We start from the raw sequence: 26739 nt of genomic DNA, 5'->3' as shown, positions 1-26739 counted from the left end.
GAGGTCGGAGGGAGCTGGCGCGCTTCTGGGCCGCGCCTTCTACAAGGTCTTAGAAATCCCGAGCAGAGGATCCCTGGGGATGGGGGGATGGGGGGATGGGGAGGGACTCCAGTGGGTTTCTCTTTGTTTTGACCACGCCCCGCGCTGCATTCCTCCCGCGATCTCCCGGCTTCGGTTCGGGTCTTGAGCCACGTCCCGCGGTCGCGTTCCGACCCAAATGCAATCACCACCCGCACCTGTTCTACGTCACCCCTGCCTTCAGCACCCAGAGAAAGGCTCCCGGCCGGGCGGCCGGCTGCGCGGACCCCGTCTCCCCCTAAGGCTGGTGCGCAGAGCCCGGAGGGTCCCCGAGGCTGGAAGCGCTTGGCGACGCCTCTTCGCTCCAGTCCCTCCGGCCCCGCTCGCTCTCGGGCTCCCTCCTGTGGGCCCTTATTTCCACCCCCGTCCTGTCGCCCCTTGGGTCTGTTCCCGAGGCTCCGCTTCCCTTTTATGTTTTTGTTGTTTTTTTTTTCCCTCGGAAACCGCGCCACTACCCCTAGTCGCCCCGTGCAGGTTCCCGGCCTCAGCGGGACGAGTCAGTAGGCCGAGCGAGCACCCCAGAGTCCGCGTGCAAAGGGGCCTTGGCTGCGGGACCCTTCGGGGCTTGCCCTGCGCGGTGGTGGGTGTGGTCGCCGCCGCCCTGCATCCCTGGCGGGAAAGGGTAGAGATGCTCAGCCTTTGCCTGGGGGATTTCAGATCCAGTTTGAATCTCCGCGAATTGCAGTGTTGGTTTAGGGACCCTGGCCTTCTAGGCTTTTCTTTCACCCTGGCGACAGGGTGCCCTCCACTGCAGTGCCCTCCACTGCTCTCTAGGCGCCTAGAGTATGAACTGGGAAGCCTTAGCCTTGGGGACAGTGGGACCCGTTCCCTCCAGGGTAGGCGACAGGTGGGCCCCGCGGAACCCCAGCTTCCTCTGTAGGTGGTTCAGATGATTTTCTCGAAAACTGTGCAGTCCGTTTCAGATCACACATTTTCACCCACGCACTGCCTTTTTCATAGACACAAAAGGGAGCGCGCAGAGAGGATGTAGAATCCCCTTTAATCCTGGGGCTGTGGATTAACAAGGGAAACAAGTCTCTGCTCTGAAGAAGTTTGAGCCCCACCCTGTCCCTGAGGACCTTCTGATGTCAGGATTTCTCCCCTGACACTGGGGCTGTCCCAATGACCAGAGTTCCCTACCATTTAGCCCTAGAGGAATAGGGGAGGGTCCACCTTCTGTATAGCATCCTGTCTCCTCCCCCAGGGTAAGATGACCCCAGACATCCTCGTGCCTCCATGTTTTGTTTTGTTTTGTTTTGTTTTGTTTTGTCTGTTTTTTCCCACCAGTAATGAGTAAAGATCAAATCATTTGGCCCTTTGTTCCCTCCCTCCCCACTTCCCAGTGGCTGCCTTACTTGAGTCACCGCCCAAGTCCAAAACCTTTCTCTTCAGTTAATTAATTAGTTTGTTTGAGAGAGAGAGAGAGAGAGAGAGAGAGAGAGAGAGAGAGAGCTTGTCAAGTAGGGAGAAGGCTAGAGGGAGAAAGAGAGAATCTTAAGCAGGCTCCATGCTCATCATGGAGCCCCACTCGGGGACTGGATCCCATGACCCTGGGACCATGACCTATGCCAAGATCAAGAGTCAGATGCTCAACCAGCTGAGCCACCCAGCCCCCTTTCCCCAAAAGCTTGCACTTTTAATCACTGACGAGGTGTTGGAGCTGCCCTGTGGTTCCCAGCGTCATATTTGAGTCTTTCATATCTCATTCTGTGTGACAACTGGTAGAGCCTGAAGAAGTTTGAACCAGCCAAGAGAATTTAGGAAAATTCCATTAGAGCTTGGCAGGCCTCCTGGAGCTCCCATTTACAATTGTGTGCTGAGAAGATGGATCACCTGCTCTGTGCTGGTGAAAATGAAGCAGGAGATCATTGGTGAGTATAGAATGGAAGGATTTGGACAATTGGATGATGGGTGGGATCATTGCTCAAGAGAGGAGCAGGTTTTGCATTTGGGATGAATTCTGTCTTTGACACTTGAAGAATGGTGTGCCAGAGGAAAATTGTAATGGAGATGTCAATGAAATCATTACTTTGTGATATGACTTTTGCAGAAATATATGGACTTAATGTGAGAATAACAGATAGACACGTGGGACATGATGAGTTCATGCTGGAAAGGCATATAGGCTACATGAGAATATGTAGATTTCCAAGACAGAGACAGCAGTGAAGGGAAACCAGGAGTTTATGGTACTTGAAGGAAAGGAATGCCCAATGATAAGGGTGGTAAATGTAGGAAGCAACTAATTCTACAATCTCCTGGCCTCCCTTTGATTTGCTTTGACTTGCTCCCTTGAGACTCAGGCCAAGCGTCACTGATATGGGGAGATATGCGCCCTTCCTCTGGTGTTTCAGATTCCAGGCACATGACAGCACACAGGTGACTCCTTGATATTTCCCATTCAATTTTTGTCCAATTTATGCAAAATGAAAGAGCCTAAGTGCTAATCCAGCCCAGTCTATGTGTCTGCAACAGTTCTGAGGAGATTTTCCTCCCTGGTACTTCTCCCTAACTACATTTTGTTTCAGTTTTCTAGGGAGGAGCCTAGGGAATTCCTTCAGCTTTAATGTAATAATTAATGAATCCTGTTCCCACACCCACTTGGATCTTACTAAACTGGAAAAACGGTGAATTCAAATCTAGATCATGAAAAAGCGAGGGTGAAGTGAATAAATACCCAGAAGCTTGTGTAAATATCCATAAGAAAGGAAGTGTGCCTCAACTGTAGTCATCTTTAACACAGTATTCAAAAGTGGGTGTCTGCAATATGATGTGGGCTTAAAATCAGTTAACTTGGGGCACCTGGGTGGCTCGCTCAGTTAGTGTTTGACCAGCTCAATTCATGATCTCGCTGTTGGTGAGTCTAGCCTGGCATTGGGCTCTCTGCTGCCAGCACAGAGCTTGCTTCAGATCCTCAGTCTCCCTCTCTCTCTGCCCCTCCCCCACTCTCTCTCTCCGTCTCTCTCAAAAATAGAAATTAAAGCTTAAAAAAATTAGTTAATTCAATAACCCAATTCCCAGTATGAATGTAGCCATGGAAAAATTACACTGATACATGAGATAAGTGATTTTTTTTAACAATGATTAACATTATGGATTAAGAAGAACAATAATGTAAGTAAACATGCATTTTCTGAATACATTATAGTTATTTCAAATAAATATTAGTCAGCATAATTGTCATTGCAAGTTCTATCAACTTGAAATTCAGAAGTAAGACAGGCATACATTTCTCTGACTTAACATTGTTCTGGATATTCCAACCAACACATTCAGAAAGAGGAATTAGAGGTATAAAATTGTAATTATTGCCTTTATTTTCTAAATATCATTTACTTAGAAAATCCCTTAACAAAAATTCACTAAGGCACCTGGTTACCTAAACCCTCAAGCCTTAATGGTTTTCATATAAAACAATATGACTAATTCTATGATACTAATATTCATGAGAACACAATATGGAAACATCCAGGAATATACAGGGAGAAAAGAGTATAATTAGAGGACACTAGCCTTAAATACATTTCCAAACATAACCATAAGATAAATAATGACAACAATATAATACTGAGACAAGAATTCACAGAAAGGCCAGTAGAAGAGAAGAGTATATACCTCTATGTCTGTGTCTCCATATATCTATGTATGTATGTATGTATGTATGTATGTATGTATGTATCTACCTATCTATTTATCTAATTCATCTATCTATCCATCCATCATCCATCCATCTATCCTGGATGTTAAAGCTGAGACTCACCTGTGCCTGGAGCAGGAGGAAGGAGTTTAGGCTTCTGCCAGGAATGAATGCGGAAACCACCTAGAGGATTGGTGATCCAAACCATAATTCCTTGAGTCCATAGAGGCGCTCATTCAAATGAAATCATGAAGTTTTTCAAAGATTAAAAAAATATAGATTTGTTCTTTTCTGCTTTCAATATTTTATTCATAGAAAAAACTAAATATTCACAAAAGTAGAAAGAAGAGAAAACTGAACTAACTGATCATGAAACCATTACAATGATCAACTCATGGCTACTTTTAGAAAATACATTTTAAAACTTAGTCAACTAAGTTTTGAAAGCAACATTATGGCAGCAAAATCACGAAGTTATATTTGAGGCTAAAATAAAACAATATATATTTTGCAAGCATTGGCCATTTTAAGTGTTTTAGAATTTTGGTATTCTCTGGAAATACAGTGTCCATATCCATCACAGCCAGTGACATGCTCCCTTTAATAAGGACAGTTATCTTAAGGAATGTTTCTGTCTTGAGTTCCCTATTTTTATTTTTTGATATTAGTAAGCCTCATGGAGATATAGGAGTTCGATATACATACACATATGTGCCTCCTACTCCTTCCTCATCACAGGTGAGGTGCAGGAGTCCTGAGGCACGATTCCACAGGAAATGTCAGGGTCACCCAGGCTCCTAGGCGTCCTCTGCCAGCTGTGGCATGCAGATGAGAGGAAAACGTCTCACTTCAGGAAACAGTCTAATCCAGTGTTCTCCTCACAGCTCTGTCATCTCATTGTTTATTCCAAGAGCACTCAGTGCATGGAGTTTCTAGGGGGTGGATCTGGGGTACAGAGGGGAGCCAGAAAATACTGCACCAGATCCCCTCTTTCCAACCAGTCCTCCTCTGAATTGAGGAGGAAAGGCAAAAAGGAAGGAAATGAAAAGGGACAGGGAGAAGAGCCCTTCCAATTGACACAGATGCCTTGGACTTTTGCTGGGAAGTTCTCTTTCCTGCCCTTTAGTGGCTGAACAAAATTCAGTTGGGGTCCGCATCAGAGGAGTCACCTAAGGAAGATGTGTTGGAGCCACTGTCCTCAAACTCACAATCTTCGCATTCACTCCCACTGCTGGAGTCTGAGGAGCTGCTGCCTTCCTCCCCTTCCTCCCCTTCCTCATCTTCTCCTGATCCCCAAGAGGCATGAGCATTGCCCCCAGTGGTCTCTGGTGATTCTGTCTCCGGAGCCTGTAGCCCTGACTCCTGTCCAAGCCCTTCTTGCAGACTCCTTCCTGATGGCGACTGCAGATCTGTCCGTCTGACCTTGGGATCTGGGCGTCCCCTCATGCTCATGTTTTTACGCTTACTATAGGTCGCCTCTCTGTAGGCAGCATACTGTTCAGGAGACAGGGTCTTGAGCCAGTCATCCAGATCCACCTTGTACTGTTTCTGCAGCTCCTCAGCCTGCTGCTTATAATGGTCCTTCTGGCTCTGCGGGACTCGCTGCCAGCGCCTGCCAATCTCCACCCTGCGCTCCCTTGGGGGCACATCTCGCAGCTCCCTACTTGACCACAAATCCCGGTGGAACTTCTCATATCCGTTCATGGGGGGCTTCCGGGGCTCTCCACGGAATATCATCCTCTTGGAAAAACAGCTTCCTAGGGGAGACTTCACTTCTGGCACGTGACTCGGAAACTTCTTTTGGGCCCTGTTTGGGCTCCTCTTGGTTACATCCGATTTGTTGGGGTTCTGGAATAGATCAGGGTGGTCATCCTTGAATTGAGCCAGTTTCTCCTCAAACTCCTGTTTCTCCTTCTGAAAATCTTGAATATATTTGAGCTTTATCTTCTCTGGGAGCTCCTTGTATTTCTTAGACAGGACCTTGGTCAGCTCCTGGTTGCTCAGGTTGGGATATTTTTGGGAGCACTGAGGCCGCTTCTCCATGAAGAAGCGAAGGTAAGCAGTCAGGGGCTTCTTGGGCAAGTCCGGATGTTTCTTACGTTTTTTGCTTCTGTCAGGCTTTTCAACATGTTCCTTGGCTTCCAGGACTAATTCTGTCAAAGTGCGAAATTTTCTCAGGTGATAAGAAACCTCCAACCATTTGAGTTTGCACATTTCTCCAGAATAATCCTTAAAAGCTAATTTTTCCCAGTCCATCTGTGACTGGGTTGTTTTGAATGTGTGGCTGTCATTGGATGGAAGGTTAGTCTCCATGCGGTCCAGTAACTTCACAATGTCTTCTTTGGACCAGTGACTTTGGCCTCTAGACAACGCCATTTCTAGTTTTTGGGGCACTTATCTGGTCCTAGCAGTTCAGAAACTTCAGCAGGAGCTCAAACTTTCTCACTTTCAAGACTTAGCACGTGAGTTATTTCTGGAAGTCCTAAAGTGTGGGGAGGTTCATGTTTCTGAGGAGAGAGAGAAGCAATGAATGAGAAAATTACAACCCACTTGGGATATGCCCCCCCCATAATTTAATCACCCTTAATGATGTAAACAATGTAACAATGTAAATGGAAACAGAAATGGAAACTTGCCCACTTCTGAGTTGAAATTTATGTTCACATTTTTTCTTTTGTTTTGCTTTGTTTTTGAGAGAGAGAGAGAGCTCAGAAACTTGAAAGAGGGGCACACAGAGAGAGAGAGAGAGAGAGAGAGAAACTCAAGCAGGCTCTATGCTAATCAAGGAACCCTACTTTGGGCACGATACCATAAACCTGGGATTGTGACCTGAGCAGAAATCAGGAGTTGGACACATGACCTACTGAGCCACCCAGGCACCCCATTGTTTCTCATCTTTAAGCCTCAGTCCCTTTTACCATACTGCAACAAGATTTTCCAATTAAGTTTTAGGGCCAAGCCAAATATAAAACTACATGAAATCTAGAACATTCCCTCTAGATATCCCCATTTATATATAAAATAAATATAAAATAAATAAAATAAGTATATAAATTTGTAAATGTCAAAACAATAACATTAATTGAAAGTTCAGGAGTAAACTGGAAAGACTTACATACATAATTTTTGTTAACTAGGCATATTACACCTGCTTAGAAAAGTCTTAAGCCTGCTGATAGTTAAATTACTTATTTTTAAAGAAAAAAGTACCGATTCTTCTACTAACAAGGGTGTGCTCATCTAATGATTGTGTAAATGGTCTCATCAATACTTATAGGAAGATCCACCCAATTGGGTCAGGAGTTCTGTGTTCTCTGGGCTCTCTACTAGAAAACGGGTAACTTTCTGAGTTCCCACAGTCCAGCCAACTTCACAGACTTACAAACAAAACAAACTTACTTTGCCCTTGCAAAGCCTTTAGTTTGGGATCCCTGAAGCTCTTCCCTGATTAGGTTTCTGCAGTAGGCAGGACCAATGGAAGATGTACCTTTCTGTCCTTGATTAGAATAATTCCATTCCCAGTCTCCAGAAACCATATACTGAAATTACCCTCCTGTTGTTGGTTTATCCTTGCCATTAATTTTAAACAATGTGCACATGGCAAATTTTTGTCTGGGTTTCTGGGTCCCCACATTCTTTTCCCATTCCTTACACATCTGACTATCTTTCAGTATAGTATTTGAATGTAGGTCCTTCTCTTCAGTGTTAATTTCAGCATTTTCTTGTGGTCTAGGATCTGATAGTTTCTCATCTTCAGGAGGCCATCTAAATCCTTTCAGTGCTGCTCAAGTTCTTAGTCTACCGAGGCTAAGGTGACCTTTGATATCAAAATGTGAATCATTATACTGAATTCTGGGTTTAGGGAGATGTAATCTCTAAACAAAAACTACAGAGGATTTGTGAAAGCAATCTGATCAAAGTTAAATTGGCTATCAGGAGATCATGATTGCAAGAATGACTTAGTTTTACTTCTACAGCAAACATTGGTGAGACAATAGCTCTATTCCCTTGGTGAACACAGTTTACATGAGAGGAGTTCCTGCCTCTTCTCAAAATAAAGCAAATGCAGTATCATAAGTTTAATGTACCAGCAAACTGCATTTGTTTCTAGAAATCATTTCATTTTCAAATTTAAAAAATGACTCCATTCCTTCATCTTTTTCATAACTTAAGCTACTTTGTCATCTGATTTTGCTATATATTTTTGGAATAATTTGGTGCTTAAGTTTTGGTCTGTTGTTTTACTCATTCCTTGCTGTTTATATAGATTATAAAGACTCACAAATTAGTTTCCAGTCTTGTACTTTTTTATTCTGTGTAGATCGTAAAAATGAGTTAGGACAATCTTATTTTCTTTGTATAAATATATTACGTTCTGTTCTACAAATGGCAATATGCAAGTATGTTAGAGGAAATACTTGGTAATTTACAAGTAGATAACACATTGGATAATTTGGAAAATAACTTGTATTTGACTGTTGGCAAATGATTTCAGAAACCTCAGTTTTCTGACATAAAGTTAGAGATGGCAAGAACGAATGGGCTTGCCTTAAAGTGACACTGGTAACTGTGCAGAAATGTCAGAAATTAGAGGGACAGTGTGTTCACTTGGAACAGAAATGAATGAATGTTTTTGCAAAACAAAATTTTTAAATTATGATATGTTTTCTGGTGCTGATTATAATTACATGATTGTTAAATCTTTTCACCATGACAAGGAATGCTTGGTAATAATTCCTAAGGACTTAGAATATGCTGCCATTCTCTCCTCCTTCACAATTGGTTTTCAATGCAAGTGTGTTTGTAATAAAGATAGGAAGGCAAACTAAAAAACTTAGTATATATTCATGTAAGAAGATTCAAGTTGAAATCTGGTCCAATTTTACAAAGATTAATACTGTTAACACTCATATTCAGAAACTGATTTCGGTGACAGTTTCTGTTTGAAATAAAAAACATCAAGGAGAAAATTTAGTTTTTTTTTTTTTTTTTTTTTTTTTTTAAATTTTTTTTTTTTTTCAACGTTTATTTATTTTTGGGACAGAGAGAGACAGAGCATGAACGGGGGAGGGGCAGAGAGAGAGGGAGACACAGAATCGGAAACAGGCTCCAGGCTCCGAGCCATCAGCCCAGAGCCTGATGCGAGCCTGACGCAGGGCTCGAACTCACGGACCGCGAGATCGTGACCTGGCTGAAGTCGGACGCTTAACCGACTGCGCCACCCAGGCGCCCCGAAAATTTAGTTTTATGACTGTCTTATGTATGCACATTTTTGTGCATTTTAATCAATGGGTTGCAATAAAGGCATTTTTCTGGATCATGGATGAGGGACAGAAGACATACAGATGAGTGGCGTTGTATAGATTTCTTCATCAATTTAAAAAAAATATTATCTCTTATAATGATGTTATTTTACTAACCGTTATATCCCCAACCTGACAGACTGTTCTTGGAACTGTAAACTTATCAGAAAATTTTTGTTGATTTAATTAATTCAGTTGCTTAGAAAGCCCAGATTGCTTGCTTTTGCCTATTGTAGTGTCTTGGAGAGTAATGGCTTACTGATTTTATTGGGTCAAAGGTGGGACTTCTGGCTCCAACATTTAGTAGCAGTGTAATTTTAGACAAGAAATCATGATTGGATGGTTTTGACACTTAAATGAAAGTAGATGAGCTTAGTGAACTGCCTTTGTTAAACCAATCACTGGCTAGTCACATTATTGATTGATATTTCAGACCAATCGGGACGCACCCCTGCAGCTATAGATTGGATCAAAGTCCTGAAGTGCATGCTTTTAGGAGGAAATTAACAAAACAATACTCACCAAAACTCTTTCATACAGGAGGAAGAGGGTTGGAAAGGCCTATGCCTGTTGGTTAGGCAACAAAGCTTTCTTACAGGAATTTTATTTATTTATTGCAAGTATACAAATATATTTGGCAACTGGAACCCATATGACTAGCAAGCATGTATTTAACTAGCAAGGTAATTAATGTGGTAATTAGGTCACCATTGGGTCAATGTTTAAGCAGCTGCAATAGAAGTTAGGTTTTAGTTGCCTAGTATATATTTAGTTATGGTAATTGCTTTCAATTGTTTATCTACAAAAACTTTAATAATATTAAAACAAATAATTTTATCAACATGCTTAAAACCATGGAATTCTTGTAATCTGTGCCTTTCTGACTAAAGTATCTTGTTACTAAAACAACTTTCTTTTCCTTTTCTTTTTTCTTTTTTTATTTTTATTTTTATTTTTTTTTATTATTTATATATGAAATTTATTGTCAAATTGGTTTCCATACAACACCCAGTGCTCATCCCAAAAGGTGCCCTCCTCAATACCCATCACCCACCCTCTCCTCCCTCCCACCCCCCATCAACCCTTAGTTTGTTCTCAGTTCTCAACAGTCTCTTATGCTTTGGCTCTCTCCCACTCTAACCTCTTTTTTTTTTTTTTTCCTTCCCCTCCCCCATGGGTTTCTGTTAAGTTTCTCAGGATCCACATAAGAGTGAAACCATATGGTATCTGTCTTTCTCTGTATGGCTTATTTCACTTAGCATCACACTCTCCAGTTCCATCCATTCCTTTTCTTTTTTAATGTTTATTTTTGAGACAGAGAGCGGGGGAGGGGCAGAGAGGAGAGAGTATAGAGGATCTGAAGTGGGCTCTGTGCTGACAGCTGAGAGCCCCACTCGGGGCTCAAACTCATTAACTATGAGATCATGACCTAAGTTGAAGTCAGATGCTTAACCAACTGAGACACCCAGGTGCCCTGAGAGTATCAAAGTAGAGGAGATATTCTCTTTTTATCAATATAAGGCTAGTTTGCACATAGCAGGAGTGCTTTCTTGAACAGGATTTTGGAACGAATTACTGAACTGAATGGCAAACCCTCACTCCCCTTTTTTGGGAAATGAATATGTTCCTCTTGCCTTATTGCAAAGAGCCCCTCTTTATGAAGTGACATAAATAGTCCACAAATATTAAGACCAAAACATGCACAGAAATCTTATATGTGTATATAAATATACGTTCATGCCTGTCATCTACTATAGCTTATTTTTTTGTCCTATATCTTAGTCTTCTTTATCCATTTTATTGTTTTTACTATCAACTGATTTTATTTTTTATTTTAAAAAATATTTATTTATTTATTTGTTTTGAGAGACAGGGAGAGAGAATGTGTGCACGCACGCGCAAGTGGGGAAGGGGCAGAGAGAGAGAGAGAGAGACAGAGCGGGAATCCTAAGCATGCTCTGCACTGTCAGCGCACAGGGCTTGATCCCAGAAAATGAACCATGAGACCATGACCTGAGCAGAAATCAAGAGTCGGATGCTGAGCCGACTGAGCCACCCAGGTGCCCCTACTATCAACTGATTTTAAACAAAACTGATACTGACTTCATTAGAGCGGATGCACTTATTAGCACCTTCACAATATAAAAATTAAAATAGTAAGTAAAATTTGGGAGTGTTAAAGTTAGGGTTACAGGTGACCAAAAATTGACACTTATCTCAACAGTAACAAACACAGTTTATTAAAACATGATGTACATTTTTCTATCAGAATAACCTATGACTTCACCATCAAGTAAGACTAACAACTTTCTGTTCTCATTTAGATTTATTTGTTAGAGAAATTGCAAGGGGAAAAATATCTTTGTTTAAATTTGAGGGGGGCATTTTAGTAATAGACTCATATTAATACTGTTGATATGTAGAAGAATTGCTTAGTATTTTTCCTGATTCCTTTAAGAACTGTTCTTTGGTTTTTTCTTTTGGTTTTATTATTTTTTTTAACTTTTAAAAATCTATTGGTTTTTTTTTTTTTTTTGGTGGTTTTTAAAAATGTTTATTTATTTTCAGAGAGAGAGAACAGGGAAGGGGCAGAGAGAGAGAGAGGGAGAAAGAAATCCCAGGTAGGCTCCACACTGTGAGCACAAAAGAGACTAATGCAGGTCTTGATTTCATGAACCATGAGATCATGACCTGAGCCAAAACCAAGGGTCAGATGTGTATCTGACTGAGCTACCCAGGTGCCCCTTTTTAGGTTTTAAAGTGGAGTCACTTGGATCTGGGCATTCTTGGAAGCAAAATGACTTAGAAATTAATATTTTGTGCTAAGAGAAGAAATATTTCACAAGAACAAAAAAGCTTGAATGTTTTTCTTTTAAATTTTGAAATCACAGATAGTTTATATGAATTCAGATATTAAATCAACTCAGAAATGGGCTAGGAATTTTTAAACTGGTTTTGACTAGAATATTCTTTTCTTTCCATAGTGGAGATTTCCTTCAATAAAGAAATAACTGATCATGATATCAAACTGATTGTGTGAGAAGTTTGAGGTGTAGGCATGACTGTCAAGATGCATCTTTAAATTCTGAAAGATCTAACTATTGTCCTGTGTGGAGAACATCAAGACATATTATGGATGATGACTTCACCTCTGGAAAACAGTATTGAGAGCTGGATGTGGGCCACTGTTGGGAGTAAGCTCCAGGAGTCTATAAGGATTCTTGGATAAGGAAGAATGGCCCACTGATGGAATCTGAGGATACATTTCTTCTTTTATGTGTGAAAGGATAATTGTTACAGTCTCCTGTCCAGTTTCCTAGTGTTTGTCAGTAAAGAAATCTCTGGGCCAGTTGGTATATGTTCCTTGACTTTTGATTCCATCTTTTTTTTTGTTCCATCTTCTTTAAATTAAAATCATCTCTGTGGCCCACTTATCTAGAATACATGCTGTGGTTGCACACCTGGTTTGGGAGTTTGCTGGAGTTACAAAAATACATGAGTGTGTGATTCCAGCTCAATGGTGTAAAGTAGGAACACAGAGTTTGCCCATCATAGACAGACTTCGTTATCTACAATGCCCCTGTCATTCTGAAACTTCTTCTCCCATCTCTTAATCTAGTATGTCCTACACTTCAGTTCACCTTCAGAAGAAAAATAAAAATCTGTTTTAGGGGGAAATCTCCCCTGACCCTCAGGACCAAGATAGGCCTTTCTTTATATGAACTCCAAATATATTTGACTGTATCTTTTCCAGTAGTGGAAATTGCAAGAAATATAGAAAGTGTTCATTACCCCAGCAGTTAACCTAGTGTCTAGGAGATAACATGCATTTAACAGATATTTGATGAGTGAGCCAATTCATAAACGAGTGACATGATTGCCTTATTGGCAGCAGGGTTTGAGTACACTATACTACCCAATAATTGCTACAGTTTACATACTATATACTCTGTTTGCCATAGTCCATATCTGAAAGGTAGTTCTGAAATACATATGATTTCACACATTTCTGACTAATAATTGAGAATAGCCATTAGAAGGAATTCTGTCAACCATTGAAAATGACATAGATTAATAGAGGATATGAAATGTTGAGGATAATAGGGAATGAAGAAGAGACTGTCCACGGTTCTCAAAATTTCATTCGGCTCCCTCAGCATCATAATCACCCAAGCCTTGTTTCAAATACCAGTTGTGGGCTCAAACCCAAGACCTACAGAATCAAAAATGTTACATGAGGGGGGATGAAATCCGTGGTTTATCAGTCATTCCAGGTAATTCAGATGAATGCCAAACTTTGGGAAACACTGAATGAGGCTGGTTTACAGATACGAAGGCCGAGTAAATTTCTTACACCTGAGAGCTAGAGTATCGCTAGACACACTTTGATTCAGTAATATTGATTAAATATTCTTTAATGAAAAAAGTATAATAGTGGAGATTAAGATCCTGAAGAGAATGTTGAGGACTTCAAAAACAAAGTTGGATAGTCATATTTCTGGATTCTTGACTACTTAAATAGAGGAAAAAATTTTTTTCTTTATCTTGGAAAATTCAGATACCACATAGCATTGAAAAAATACTGTATGTATGTAGTTGAAAAAGTAGTGAGTTTAATTTATTTTCCTGAAGATTACTCAAAAAAGACACTGCAATCAGATTTTTAGGTATGTTGTTTTTTGGGTGTATTTCAAATTCTGGAAATACGTGATGAGAAGATCACAATGTATTACATGCAAATACATACTAGATACTTATGCATATACACTTCATACAAATATGGATGTTGGCAATAGTAGAGCAGCATTCTTCTATGGGTCAAAACATCATTAGGCATTCTGAGATATCAGTGACAAATGTTATGGTCTCGACACACAATTAAGAGGTGAGACACTGGTACAGAGATGGACAAGAAACCCACAGAAACCAAAGAGGAAGCCTAAGACTCACTTGTTATATGGAAGTGTGATTTTTGACTGAATAGGTAGGCATTGCCAATGGATTAAAAAAGAGAAACTTCCCAGTGAGTATTCTGTGACACTTCACAAAAATTAATTCCAGGTACGTTCAATATGAAAAAGCAAATGCATCATTTTAAAAGATGTGAATACAGGAAAATATCTTTTTGGTTCTATGTTAGAAAGGGATTTCCCAGTGAAGAAACAAAAAACACAATTGAAACAAGGTAACTACTGATCAATTTAACTACAAAACTTTTAAGGACATCTGTTCTCAAAAGACACCCTAATGGAAGTGAAAAAAATGAGAAAAAAATACTGTAAGACATAAAACTAGTTAAGGATGAATATCCAAAATATGTAAAGATGCCTTCCAATCTGGAAGAAAAATAGAGACAGTGCCTTCCCCCTAGGAAAAACATCTGAAACTGTTACTTCACAGGAGGAGAAGCAATAAACGTGAAGATCTTCTCAACCTCATTCATAGTTAGAGACATAAAATTAAAATGACAATCACTACCATCAGATGAGCATTTAAAACTTAATATATTAAGTTTTGGTAATGAGGTGAAGCAACTCTCCTGGCTGAGATGAGAGATATTTGAAGGACGAGGGGGGACCGGTCTGGGGGGTTTACAATGGTGGGGGGGGGGGTTCTAGGCAAGGTTTGGGTGCTCTGGGTCCAACATTTCCCCAACCTCGCCTGGAGGCAGAGGGTGAGCTGGAGGCCAGAGGGTGGCTATTCCAGAAGCTGGAGACCAGGGCTGCCTCTCATGCCTGTGCTGGGGTCACGGAGCCACGCGCCCCCCACAGGGCATCAAGGGCGCTGCACTGAGCAGGACAGGCAGGGAGGCTCTCTTAACAACTCCGGAAGCTACAGCAGGGAGACTGGAGAAGTGGCTTGCAGTTCCTGCCACACCCTGCTGTTACCTATTTGAAAAATGATTTTTCCCTCGCGTTCTGGCCTCAGTGGCTCTAACTTCTGCATCTTCTAGACACACGTGGGACCCTGGATGGCACCTTCCTGGAGCCCAGGCCCTGGCTTTACCCAAGGGCTGTGCTGGGCTTTGGGCCAAAACCAGGGTCCCTACCTTGCCACATGTCTGGTAGTGACAGTGCAGACATCAGGTGGCCGGCCCTTTGAGGATTTTAAAGGCTTAGGTTGCATTTATTTCCAGAATGAATTCTCCTTAGGGGAACTGACCCCTGGCACTTGGGGTACAGTGGGGGATGTTCCACACCCAAGAAAGATCAGTGAAATCTGGGGAGAGTATTTCCAGCTCCCCCCCCCCCCCCCCACCTTAGACAGGGCCCAGGAATCCCTAGGAATGGGCAGCACTCAAAGGAATCTGAGAACTCTTGTCCAAAGGCTCTGGGCAGTACCTGCTTGACATGCTTGACAGGTCTGATTTGGAGCTCCTGATGCCCCCGACAAGGGAGGTGGGAGCTGGCTTTGTGCCAGGGGTACTCATTCCCTGCATGGGAGGGTCTCACACCTGAGGGGACACTAGATGAGACAGGGGACAGGGTCATGATGGACCTTTGTGGCCAAGAGCTTGGAGATTCCTGGCCTCCTCTTCTCGAAAGGACTGACATTTGCCCCTTTTACCCTAAAAAAGCTGTACATTCCCTGTTCCTTTCCCTTCTGAGTAGAATCTGGTATTTAGTGATGACCCATACTGGATTCTCTTCCCATCAGGTACTTCCTAATAATGGGTATATTGGAGATACTTGTCATACATACCCCGACACCTTGTAGTGGGGCCCAGTGCTTACAACACTGTAAGTGCCTAGAACCTAGTTTCCAGAAACTCTTATGCAAGACCCCAGCCCCACTCCACCACTGCCAAAGCCTGCTTACCTAACTCACTCAGGAGAATAAATACACAGTAAAAATCAAAGGGAGTCATTGTTTCTCAAGCCTAGCAGCTCTAAGCACACAGACAGACAGACACAAACACACCCTGGTGGGGAGGGGAGGGGGGGAGGGGAGAGAGAAAGAGAAGACACTAAAACATATCAAAAGAGGTGGAGATCAACAGACATCTTAATGAAAAGAAGGTAATATTAGAAGTACATTTGTGCCAACTAACTCGACAGCTTAGATGAAATGGGCAATATTGATGAAAGAGACACAATACCTGGGGTGCCTGGGTGGCTCCGTGGGTCAAGCGGCTCAGATAGGTAAGCATCTGACTCACGACTTTGGCTCAGGTCAGGACGTCATGGTCATGATCTCACGGTTGTGAGATTGAGCTCTGCCTCTGGCTGCATGCAGGGTGTGGAGCCTGCTTAAGATTCTCTCTCTCCCTTTGCCCCTCCCCCTCTTGTGCTTTCACTCTCAAAACACCAAAACACTTGAAAGAAAGAAAGAAAGAAAGAAAGAAAGAAAGAAAGAAAGAAAGAAAGAAAGAGACACAATACCAACACTCACTGAAGATAAAAACTGATACATTTTCTTTTTTTTTTTTTTTTTTTAAATTTTTTTTTTTTTCAACGTTTATTTATTTTTGGGACAGAGTGAGACAGAGCATGAATGGGGGAGGGGCAGAGAGAGAGGGGACACAGAATCGGAAACAGGCTCCAGGCTCTGAGCCATCAGCCCAGAGCCTGACGCCGGGCTCGAACTCACGGACCGCGAGATCGTGACCTGGCTGAAGTCGGACGTTTAACCGGCTGCGCCACCCAGGCGCCCCAAAAACTGATACATTTTCAAAAATGTTTTATAAAAATAAACCCTCTATATCCATTAAAAAATTTGAAATTTTAGTTTATAAGTCTTCCCACAGACTTACGTTTAAGCAAAAGGGAGTAGTGGGAACCTTATTGCCTCTCCTATTTTTATATTTATTTTCTCTGAAAAAATGTTTTTTGTTTTGTTTTGTTTTTCTTTCCTTTTTTTATATTTAAATTTTAGTAGTGCAATGTTGGTTTCAGGATTAGAATTCAGTGATTCATCACTTACATTTCTTTCCGATTTTATCTCAATTAATAACAACATTAACAGCACAAAAAGCTGTAGAACAACAGCTTTCAGACATTAGCCAACAGGCAGCACAGAGAAGAAAGAAATGAGGTGATCCAGTGTAGATCCATGCCTACCGCCTGGCGATTTCTAGACCTCAGTGTTGAGACAGGAAATCCTGAGTGGAGTTGTGGGTTCAGGGAGTTCAAGGCGATTGGAGTTCCCAGGACTGAGTACTGGTTGAAAGGAGAGCTACACACACACACACACACACACACACACACACACACATCTGTAAAGGGGCACACAGCTAGAATCTATAGCTGAGTGCAGATCAGTTAAGTCATATTAGGAAAATACTTGATCAAGAAAAGATGACAAAACCCACGAAACAATACCTGCAGCTCTCACAGGGCTGGGAGTAGTTGATGTTCCCTTCATCCACAGCAGAAAGTCCTTACACTACTCAGGATATAGGGTAGAGTACTCAGAAGGGTATTGTCCCACTGCAGGGGGGTAGATTCAGCCTAGGTTAAAAACTTCTCTGGTCCTGGGGCACCTGGGTGGCTCAGTTGGTTAAGCATCCAAATCTTGATTTTGGCTCAGGTCATGAGCTCACAGGTTGTGAGATCAAACCAGCACCCGTGGGACTCTGTACTGACTGTGCGGAGCCTGCTTGAGATTCTCTCTCTCTCCATCTCTCTCTGCCCCTCCCCCACTTGCACACACATGCATGCACATTCTCTTTCTCTCCCACTCTCAAAATAAATAAATAAACTTAAAATTTTTTTCTCTGGTCCTACTTTACACTGTTTAAAATAAAGCCTTGAAAGCAGGATTTCTCCCAGAGTTAACCCCCCTCCACACTCCCAGGCCATAGAACTGTGGCAACAAAAAGGGTTTCACATCCCCACTATAGACCTGGTGATATTTTGGGTAATACCACTGCAAAAGTTGATCATTCATGATCTTTTCCTCAAGAAACTTACATTTAAGTAGAAAGCATTTACTATACTGCTGTATGTGCAGGGGTAGACAAGAGAATGAAGGAGTGTCAAGGGTAAACGTGTTTATGTAATTTCCAAGAGAAGATAATATTAAAGAAAAACATTTTGGAATCTCAAGACTATAATTCACTTTTTTAGCCATGGCCTACATTAGAAGAGCAGATTTGCGATAACTGATCTTTTGATGTAGCGAAAGTAGAGTGTTTTCATTCTAAGATCCTTCCCTGGGTGAAGTACCAAGATCTATCATTGACTAAACATGAAAATGTTTTTAAAAGACTGAATAGGATGCACGTCTAGTCAAGATGGAGAAAACTTTGATAGTTGCCTAAACTTACCAGAAAATATAGCATTTCTTTTACAAAAATGTTTATGATGCCTAGGGTGCCTGGGGTGGCTAAGTTGGTTAAACTTCTGACTTCAGGTCAGTCATGATCTCATAGTTCGTGAGTTTGAGCCCCGAGTTGGGCTCTGTGCTGATAGCTCAGAGCCTGGAGCCTGCTTCGGATTCTATATCTCACTCTCCTCTCTCTCTGCCCCTCACCTGCTTGTGCTCTCTCTTTCTCTCCCCAAAATAAATAAATAAACATTTAAAAAAATGTGTATGATGCCTTCTAGGAGTCAATCATGCAGTACACACCAACTGTGTGATCATTAAATCCACAAAAGATCATAAATCTTTCAATTATGCATATGTATTGAATATTAAAAGGAGTATATGAGAAAATATGTGAGGTAATAAGAAAAAAAGCAGAGTCTTAAAGAAAAACCAGCAAAAGCTATTGTGTGCGCAGTTTTAGACCAAAACAAAAAAAACAGTACTGTGTTTCCAAAAAGAAAACAACCTTTAAAAGGGAAGAATTTTGTGGAGGACTCACTGAAAAATATAAAATTTCAGAGAATTTTAGTTCAGTGGAGGTTGACACGATCCATAAAACAGTAGAAGGATAGTTCTGCCAGACCAGCAAGTGGTATTATTGGCTAGGGGCTTGATCACACTGTACTGATAAACCAAATGTGAATAAAGTTTCTTTCTGAAAAAATATCAGGAAAGTAGTGAAAAAAACAAAAAACAACTACTACTTGTTGACATAAAAAAAAGGAATGCATACAGATTCACACAGATAACCAAATACAGTGTGTAGTAATGGGTTGGTGCAATTAAGATTGTAATATAGTTTCTGAAAAGCAGATAGGAAGAATATATTTTGGGGATCCATTTATTTTAAAAACAACAGACCCATATGGATCACATAGGTTAACTCAAGGTGTGGCTTCTTACTGGAGATCGAATGTGGAAGTTTGAATAAGTTGGTTTAAGAAGGTTGCCAATCAGCCATAATCTTCAGGGTGTGTTTACCAGGCTGCAAAAATCGAATCATGTAACCCAACACCTTTCCCAAGATTCAATAACTGAAGCACTTTGGGTAAATGGGCGTGGTCTTCAAAGACTATAAAACATCAGGCAAAGGGCCGAGTTCATTATTTCGTAGAATCTTTGTGTTTGGAGTTGGCTGGAGTTGGAGTTGGCTTCAGAAATTTACTGCTACTGAAAGGTGAGCACCTAATCCTTGAACCGACTTTACCGGAATCACTTACTGAACAAGAATGGAAATCTCCATTACCAGTAACCACGGGTGAGTACTCATATTCATGAAAGCAACTTCTGTTATTTTCTCTTAAAATTAGGAATGATAATCCACATGTCTGTTTGTTTAGGTTGTTTCCAAAGAATTTAATAGTAGAAATTGTTTCATTACTTTAAATTTAGTCCATTATGAGGATGCAACCTCTTCTCTTTGTATTTATTTTCTGAGTTAGTATGATTATTTTTCCTCTGTTATTTTTGTGTGCGTTGATTATTCATATATAATTGTGAAGTACAGAAAATAATTTGGCACCAGATAGCTTGCAGTTTGGTAGGTAAAGCAATACATATATGCTAATTGTATTATTTTTCTGTAGATACTAAGTCATCTATCCATGCCTACCAAGCTGTTCATGTTATGCTCTGTGTATGTGCATATTTAAGTACATGTTTGTATCTCAGGTCTATTTAAAATGCTGGTCGGTTCAATGTGCTGAATTATCCCAGAAACACTCATTGTTAGGTTGAGTGTTTAAAATGTCTCTTAATGTTCTCAGCTTCAGACTTGGATTTCAGTTTTCAGAGGGAGATTGTCAAGTGTTTAGGAACTGGAGTGACCTAGAGAAGACTGTTAGTTTTCCCTATGAGGAAGTTTAGATATGGGAAGGTTCTCTGCATCCACTGAACATGAAAATAAGGACTCTTGAGTGCAGCCAAATCAATTTATGGACAGTCCCCGACTTAAGATGGTGGGACCAAATGATTTTTTGACTTCACAGTGATGAGAAAATGCTGCACATCCAGTAGAAACTGAACTTCAAGTTTTGTGTTTTGGTCTTTTCACGGGCCAGCAATGTGCCCTAACATTGGTTCTCTGGTGATGTTGAGCAGCAGCAGAGGCAGCCGCAGTTCCCAGTCAGCCAGCGACCGTGACGGTTGACCTCTGATGCACTTAAATCATTTGTACCTACACAACCATTCTGCTTCTCACTTTCAGTACAGTATTCAATACATTACAGCAGATTTTTGACACTTTATTCTAATTAAAAAAAAATTTTTTTTAACGTTTATTTTTGAGACAGAGAGACAGAGCATGAATGGGGGAGGGACAGAGAGAGAGGGAGACACAGAATCCGAAGCAGGCTCCAGACTCTGAGCCATCAGCTCTGAGCCATCAGCCCTGAGCCTGACGCGGGGCTCAAACTCACGGACCGCGAGGTCGTGACCTGAGTTGAAGTCGGACGCTTAACCGACTGAGCCACCCAGGCGCCCCTATTCTAATTTTTTTTTAATGTTTATTTATTTTTGAGAAACAGAGAGAGACAGAGTGTGAGTGGGGGAGGGGGAGAGAGAAAGAGGGAGACACAGAATCTGAAGCAGGCTCCAGGCTCTGAGCTGTCGGCACAGAGCCTGACGCGGGGCTCCAACACACGAGCTGTGAGATCATGACCTGAGCCTAAGTCGGAGGCTTAACCAACTGAGCCACCGAGATGCCCCAACACTTCATTCTAAAATGGACTTTTGTATTAGCTGATTTGGCCCAATTGTAAATGTAAGTGCTCTGAGCACTTATAGGTACGTGAGGCTAAGCTATGATGTTCAGCTGGTTAGGGGTATTAAATGTGTTTTCAACTTATGATATTTTCAATTTACAGTGGCGTTATTCAGATGTAACCCCATAGTAAGTAAAGAAAAATCTGTATCTTAAAACACAGTCATCATTTACTGCTGACAGTCATGTTAACTTGAGGTATATATCATTTCATAGAGAACTGGAGTTCTAGATAATAAGTCCAATTGAATTATGAGTACAATATTAGTCTCTTTTTAAAATCACTAATGTCTTGAATGTTTTAGGGTTGATGGAGGAGATAAATTGACTTGCTTTGAAATTTTCAAAATGAAGGTAGTAGATAAGATCCAAACAAAGTATACAACATTTAGTTTAAAATAGGTCAACTTTAGGGCACTTGGGTGGCTCAGTTGGTTAAGCGTCTGGCTCTTGATTTTGGCTCAGGTCATGATCTCACAGTCTGTGAGATGGAGCCCCATGTCAGGCTCTGCACTGATAGCACAGAGCCTGCTTGGGATTCTCTCTCCCTCTCTTTCTGCCCCCCCCCCCCAACTGTCTCTCTCTCTCTCTCTCCCAAAATAAATAAATTAAAAAATAATAAAGTAGGTCAAGTTTTTTTTTATTAAAAATAATGTAGACTGTTGGGGCACTTGGGTGGCTCAGTCTGTTAAGTGTCTGACTTCAGCTCAGGTCGTGATCTTGCGGTTTATGAATTTGAGCCCCATGTTGGGCTATGGGCTGTCAGCTTGGAGCCTGGAACCTGCTTCAGATTCTGTGTCTTACTCTCTCTGCCCCTTCCTTGTTCATCCTCTGTCTGTCTGTCTCTCTCAAAAATGGCTAAGCATTAAAAAATAATAATAAAAATAAATGAAAATAAAAATGATGTAGACTGTGAGGAGAGGATGTTCTTAAATATGCTAGACATTAAGACATTAAGACATAAATTTCTTTGTGCGCACTATCAATGCATGCAGCATGGTTGTGTCACCAAAGGTGAACTATCAGATGGTTCTCTTTTCTCTGTTTGCATGGCACATTACACATTTCTCATTAAAAGAATTTACTGTTTTAAAAAAACTTGTTTTATATCATCCTTTAAACTCTGATCCACTGAATACCAGAATATTGTGTATTTTATCATGATATCTTCTTTTCTTTTTAAAATTTTATTTAAATTATATTTAGATAACATACAGTGCAGTATTGGTTTCAGTGATTCATCACTTATACACGACAGCCAGTGCTCATCACGACAAGTCCCCTCCTTAATGCCCATCACCCATCTATCCCATCCCCCACCACCTTTCTCCATCAACCCTCAGTTTGTTCTCTATTGTCTCTTATGGTTTGTTTCACTCTCTCTCTTGTTTTCCCTTTCCATAGGTTCATCTGTTTTGTTTCCTAAATTCCACTATCATGTTATCTTATAATAGATTACTGTCAGTACAGTTCAGAGATGAGTAAATGTTTCTTGATTTAGTGTTCATCTTGGACACCAAAATGTAGGGTTTTTTTTTCTTTCATTTTCTGTCAGTAAGATCTATATTTGAGTATGGGATCAATCATTTATTCAATGTGTGACTTTTAGACAACTAACTTATTTTACTCATGCTATGTCCAACTTCCTCATAAAGTGTTGGTAAAAATAGAAAATAAGTTACTACTATTGTTAAGAAGACTAAAACAGGCAATCCAGGTAAGAGGAGTCATGTCCAGAATTAGAAAACAGTATTAGCTTCTACTTTAACATTTCACTTTAATATTATCATTAATGTTATCATTTAATATTCACTTTAATATTATCATTAATGTTATCCATCTAGAAATGATTATATTAGAATGAATTCTTGGCCAGTTTCTAGGCCATTCTACACACGGCAAATTTAAACTTTCAACTTTCTTCCTGTCCCTCAAACTATCTCCTCAAGATGGGTGGGTTTGAGGGAAGGCTTTATGTTCCATGTCACTGAAAATCGTGTGTTCATCAAGCAGAAAGCCATAAATCCCCTCCCACAAACTGTTATTCATAAATGTATCTGTAGGCATCACTGTCTCATTGCTACCGATTTTTCAAAGAGGTATTGTAAAGCTGGTTTTATAACTGTTCAGTAAAGTAATAACTCCCCTCATGTCTATTTTGGACCCACAATAAGCTTTCAACCTTCCATATATACAGCCCCTCTCATTCAAATTCTTCCAGATGGGAAAGATAACAGCAACCATATAATTGAATATTTAGTCACAATTTATGGTAACTAAAATTACATACTTTTAAAAATTTCAATAAACGATTTAATATATTAGTTGGTAATAAAGTGAGGAACTTATTAACAAACAATCTTTGGATGAGTACTGCTTTAGCCAATGGTTTTCATATCCATTTATGATTCTTTCCAGAAGAGGTGATTAATTATGATGAGTGTAAAATTATTTTTCTATTTCCTTAATTTTTCTTACATGCATTGATGGTCGATCCTAGAGTTACTTACGTTCATGCCCTGATGACACTGTCACACACCCAGGTCTTCCATTTCTCTGTCATCCTCAGGGTGTATGCTTTGGTCTCTAGGCACGTGCACGTTGTGGTCACAAAATGGCAGTCTCATGCATCACATTCAAACACCATCCAGAGGAACATGAAACAGTTGACTCTCCTAATGTTTCTTCTCAGGAGCCAATAAACATTTTACAAAATCCTCCTAATAGCATTTCCTTCAAATCTCATCAGCTAAACAGAGTCAAGTGGCCTATAAGGAATCCCTGGCAAAGGGATAAGGATGATTGCATTAGGTGAAATCTGACCCATTCTCTGTGGCTGGTGATTGGATCTGTACTACATTCTCAGGTCCATTTAGAAAACAGGACATGAATAAACAAAACTGAAATTGTACAAGGGAGTTGAAACTCTGGTAGGAAGGCCGTTTTTGACAAATCAATAAGTTACATCATGAGGACTCTGTTCCTCATCATCTGATATATGTATTACATAGCATGTCCTGCTGTATATACTAGGATATTCATACATACACAAAGAAAATAATTCTTATGCCTCTTGGGATTTTTAAAAGTTTTGAATATGCACTTCTTTCAAAGCCCATAACAAACTAATTTTCTCTTTCTTTTCTCTCTTAATAAATACGGATTCCAACATCTTCCAGAATTAATTCACTTTGCTCCATATGTGTGAAGTACTTCATAGACCCAGTCACTATAGGCTGTGGGCACAGCTTTTGTATGCCTTATCTTTCTATCTTCCAGGAGGAAGCCTATCATCCTCCTTACTACCCTGTGTTCAGGGAAACATCCCATCCATTGAACTCTAAAACCAACATTGTTTTGAATACTCATGTATTCCTTGTCAGATGGGCAAGACCTTACCACTTACTGAGTTCTGCAAAACAGATGTGTGAGATACACATGAAAACAAAGAACTTCTTCTGTGAGGTTATGAAGGACTTGCTCTGTTTGCTGTGCTGTAAGTTGAAGGAACGTGAGGCCCACAGACATTGTTCCACTGACTGGACTGCTGAGGAATACCGGGTAAGTAATGGCTAAGAGTCTGGGCGATCTGATATTTGAGAGGCTAGGAAATAAAGATAATTTTTATTTGTGTATCATACTGAACAGAAACTGTGACAATTCAATGTAAGACCAAGGTGGACAAATATGTTAGTTTCAGGAATGATTATTGTCCATGATAACCATGATTGTACAAAGCCTCAACTAATGGAGTCGACTTAGAAACACTGTCTCTTCGTTAAAATAATAGGATATTAGGAGATAATAACTAGGAACAGGATAGTTAAAATCTGAGACAGTTTTTAATTAATTAAAATTGTATTGATGACATAAAGTTTGAGGGCCAGTTTCCTCCATGGTGAGACACCCTTTCCAACTGTAGCTTTATTCTGTGGTTATAAAAGTCCTCCATATTTGACATTGGGCTTAGCAATGAAAGGTACTGGCACTTTACCCTCTCAGTAATCATGTATCTTGCATTCCCTGCCCCTCTCCATCTGTTAGGAGATGAAAATTTCAATAACAGCTTTTCTTATGCTCACATTCATGGTCCTTTTGTAGCAAAAGCTCCTGTAAGAAATGAGGTCCGTGTGGGAAAAGACACAAGAAAATTGGAGAAATCAAAAAAGAGAGAACAGGAAGTTCAGAACAGGGGACATAAGTAAGGGATTCCCTTTAGTACCTGCTTTTAACACACAGTGATTATACAATAAAAATTTGAGCTAAAATCACAATGTTAATAGTCTTCCATGAGTGGGTAATCAATAGCAAACCAGTTCCACCTAACCACGTACAGGGAAGTATGTCATTTTGTTAGGCTTTCTTCCTAAAATCAAAACATCCAGCCAAAAGATTTTATTTCCTGGATAACACCATAACACATCAACAGGTATAGGAAAATCACTATCATCATGAGAGACAGTAATTGGTATATGAGATAAATACAGGGTTTCTTAAAAGTAAAAAAAAAAAAAAAATCTTTTTCTAGAAGATATTATCTGATTATTCTAATGATTGGACAATTTGAAATTGTAAATTCATGAGGATATCAAGAAGGTAAATATGTGAAGGTTAAAGCCTAGAACTAGAAGAATCCTGAAGATGTTGAGATCCTATAAAGTTCATGTTGGTTAACAAATAAGAGATGCAGTGTTGAGAGATGGCTGGAAATGTAACATTGGTTACTTCAAAATGTGACCTAATGAATGAGAGAGGAAGGTAGATTTATCATTTGTGGATTCAAAAATATGGATCAAAACCTACTAATAGGAGACGTGAAACAAAGTTTATCCATATTTCTGAGGAAGTAAAGATTTCCTAATGGAAATATAAACAAACACTATTAAAGAACCTTGAAGGAATCAAAATGGAGCTGTATGAATGACAAGGTGATATAACAAAATTATCTTCATTACTTAAAGGTATCCTTAAGGATATTTTTTTCTTTGAAATATTCAGTGCCTAATGTATCTCAGTAACTGTTCCAGGCCAATATAGAAATAGACAAAAGCAACAGATTTCTTTGCACTCAAGGAGCTCATGAGGTAGTCGGGAAAGGTATTTAACAAGTCAAAATAGAAAACTTAGAGTATGAATCATCATGATAAGTGTTTTTAAGAAAAATACAATAGTAAAATAAATAAGGAAAGTAGCTTTGACAAAATTGAATTTTCAATATGATGATCAGAAAAGACAATGTGGAAGGTCACTTTGGGCAGATACCTGCATGAGGTCAGAAATCAAGGTATATGATTATTCAGGGAAAATGAGGTCAGAAATCAAGGTATATGATTATTCAGGGAAATAGCTTTTAGGAAGAGGTAATTATACACATCTCAAACTAAACTTAGGTTTTCCCCACACCTGCTTGTACTTCTCCATTGTGCAGACAATCAAGGAAAGTGAGTGATAGTAGAGATATTTGAAGTCAGATCTAAAAATCAAGTGTGACCTATTTATGAGAAGCATAGTTGAAGTAAGCATGTTAAGTGGATGGACTGCATGTAAAATGAATAAAAAACTCATTTAAAATACAGAAGGTCAATATGATTGGTGTAATGAGAAGGATCCAAGTGAAACACAGAAAAAGGCACACATAATTAGGTACCATT

General features: G+C 40.1%; 1 protein-coding gene and 1 long non-coding RNA gene across 2 annotated transcripts in view; one reads left to right on the top strand and one right to left on the bottom strand.

The window, feature by feature from the left end:
• LOC147576806 (uncharacterized) overlaps positions 1-26739 on the top strand; it is an 859087-nt gene that overhangs the window by 100975 nt on the left and 731373 nt on the right. The gene's annotated exons all lie outside the window — the stretch shown is intronic.
• Positions 4856-6103, bottom strand: UBTFL1 (upstream binding transcription factor like 1). Its single transcript, XM_025929041.1, has one exon. It carries the CDS (start codon positions 6089-6091, stop codon positions 4856-4858), a length of 1236 nt encoding a protein of 411 aa, XP_025784826.1. The 5' UTR covers positions 6092-6103.

Source organism: Puma concolor, chromosome D1 (genome assembly GCF_028749965.1).
Source record: "Puma concolor isolate L17-30 chromosome D1, mPumCon1.1.hap2, whole genome shotgun sequence".
Classification (NCBI taxonomy): Eukaryota; Metazoa; Chordata; class Mammalia; order Carnivora; family Felidae; genus Puma; species Puma concolor.
The sequence above is the reverse complement of the archived record's forward strand: the minus strand, read 5'-3'. Positions and strand labels throughout refer to the sequence as shown.

What these genes read in the sequence shown, in the direction of transcription:
- UBTFL1 (XM_025929041.1), bottom strand. Translation starts at nt 6,091, where the DNA reads ATGGCGTTGTCTAGAGGCCAAAGTCACTGGTCCAAAGAAGACATTGTG.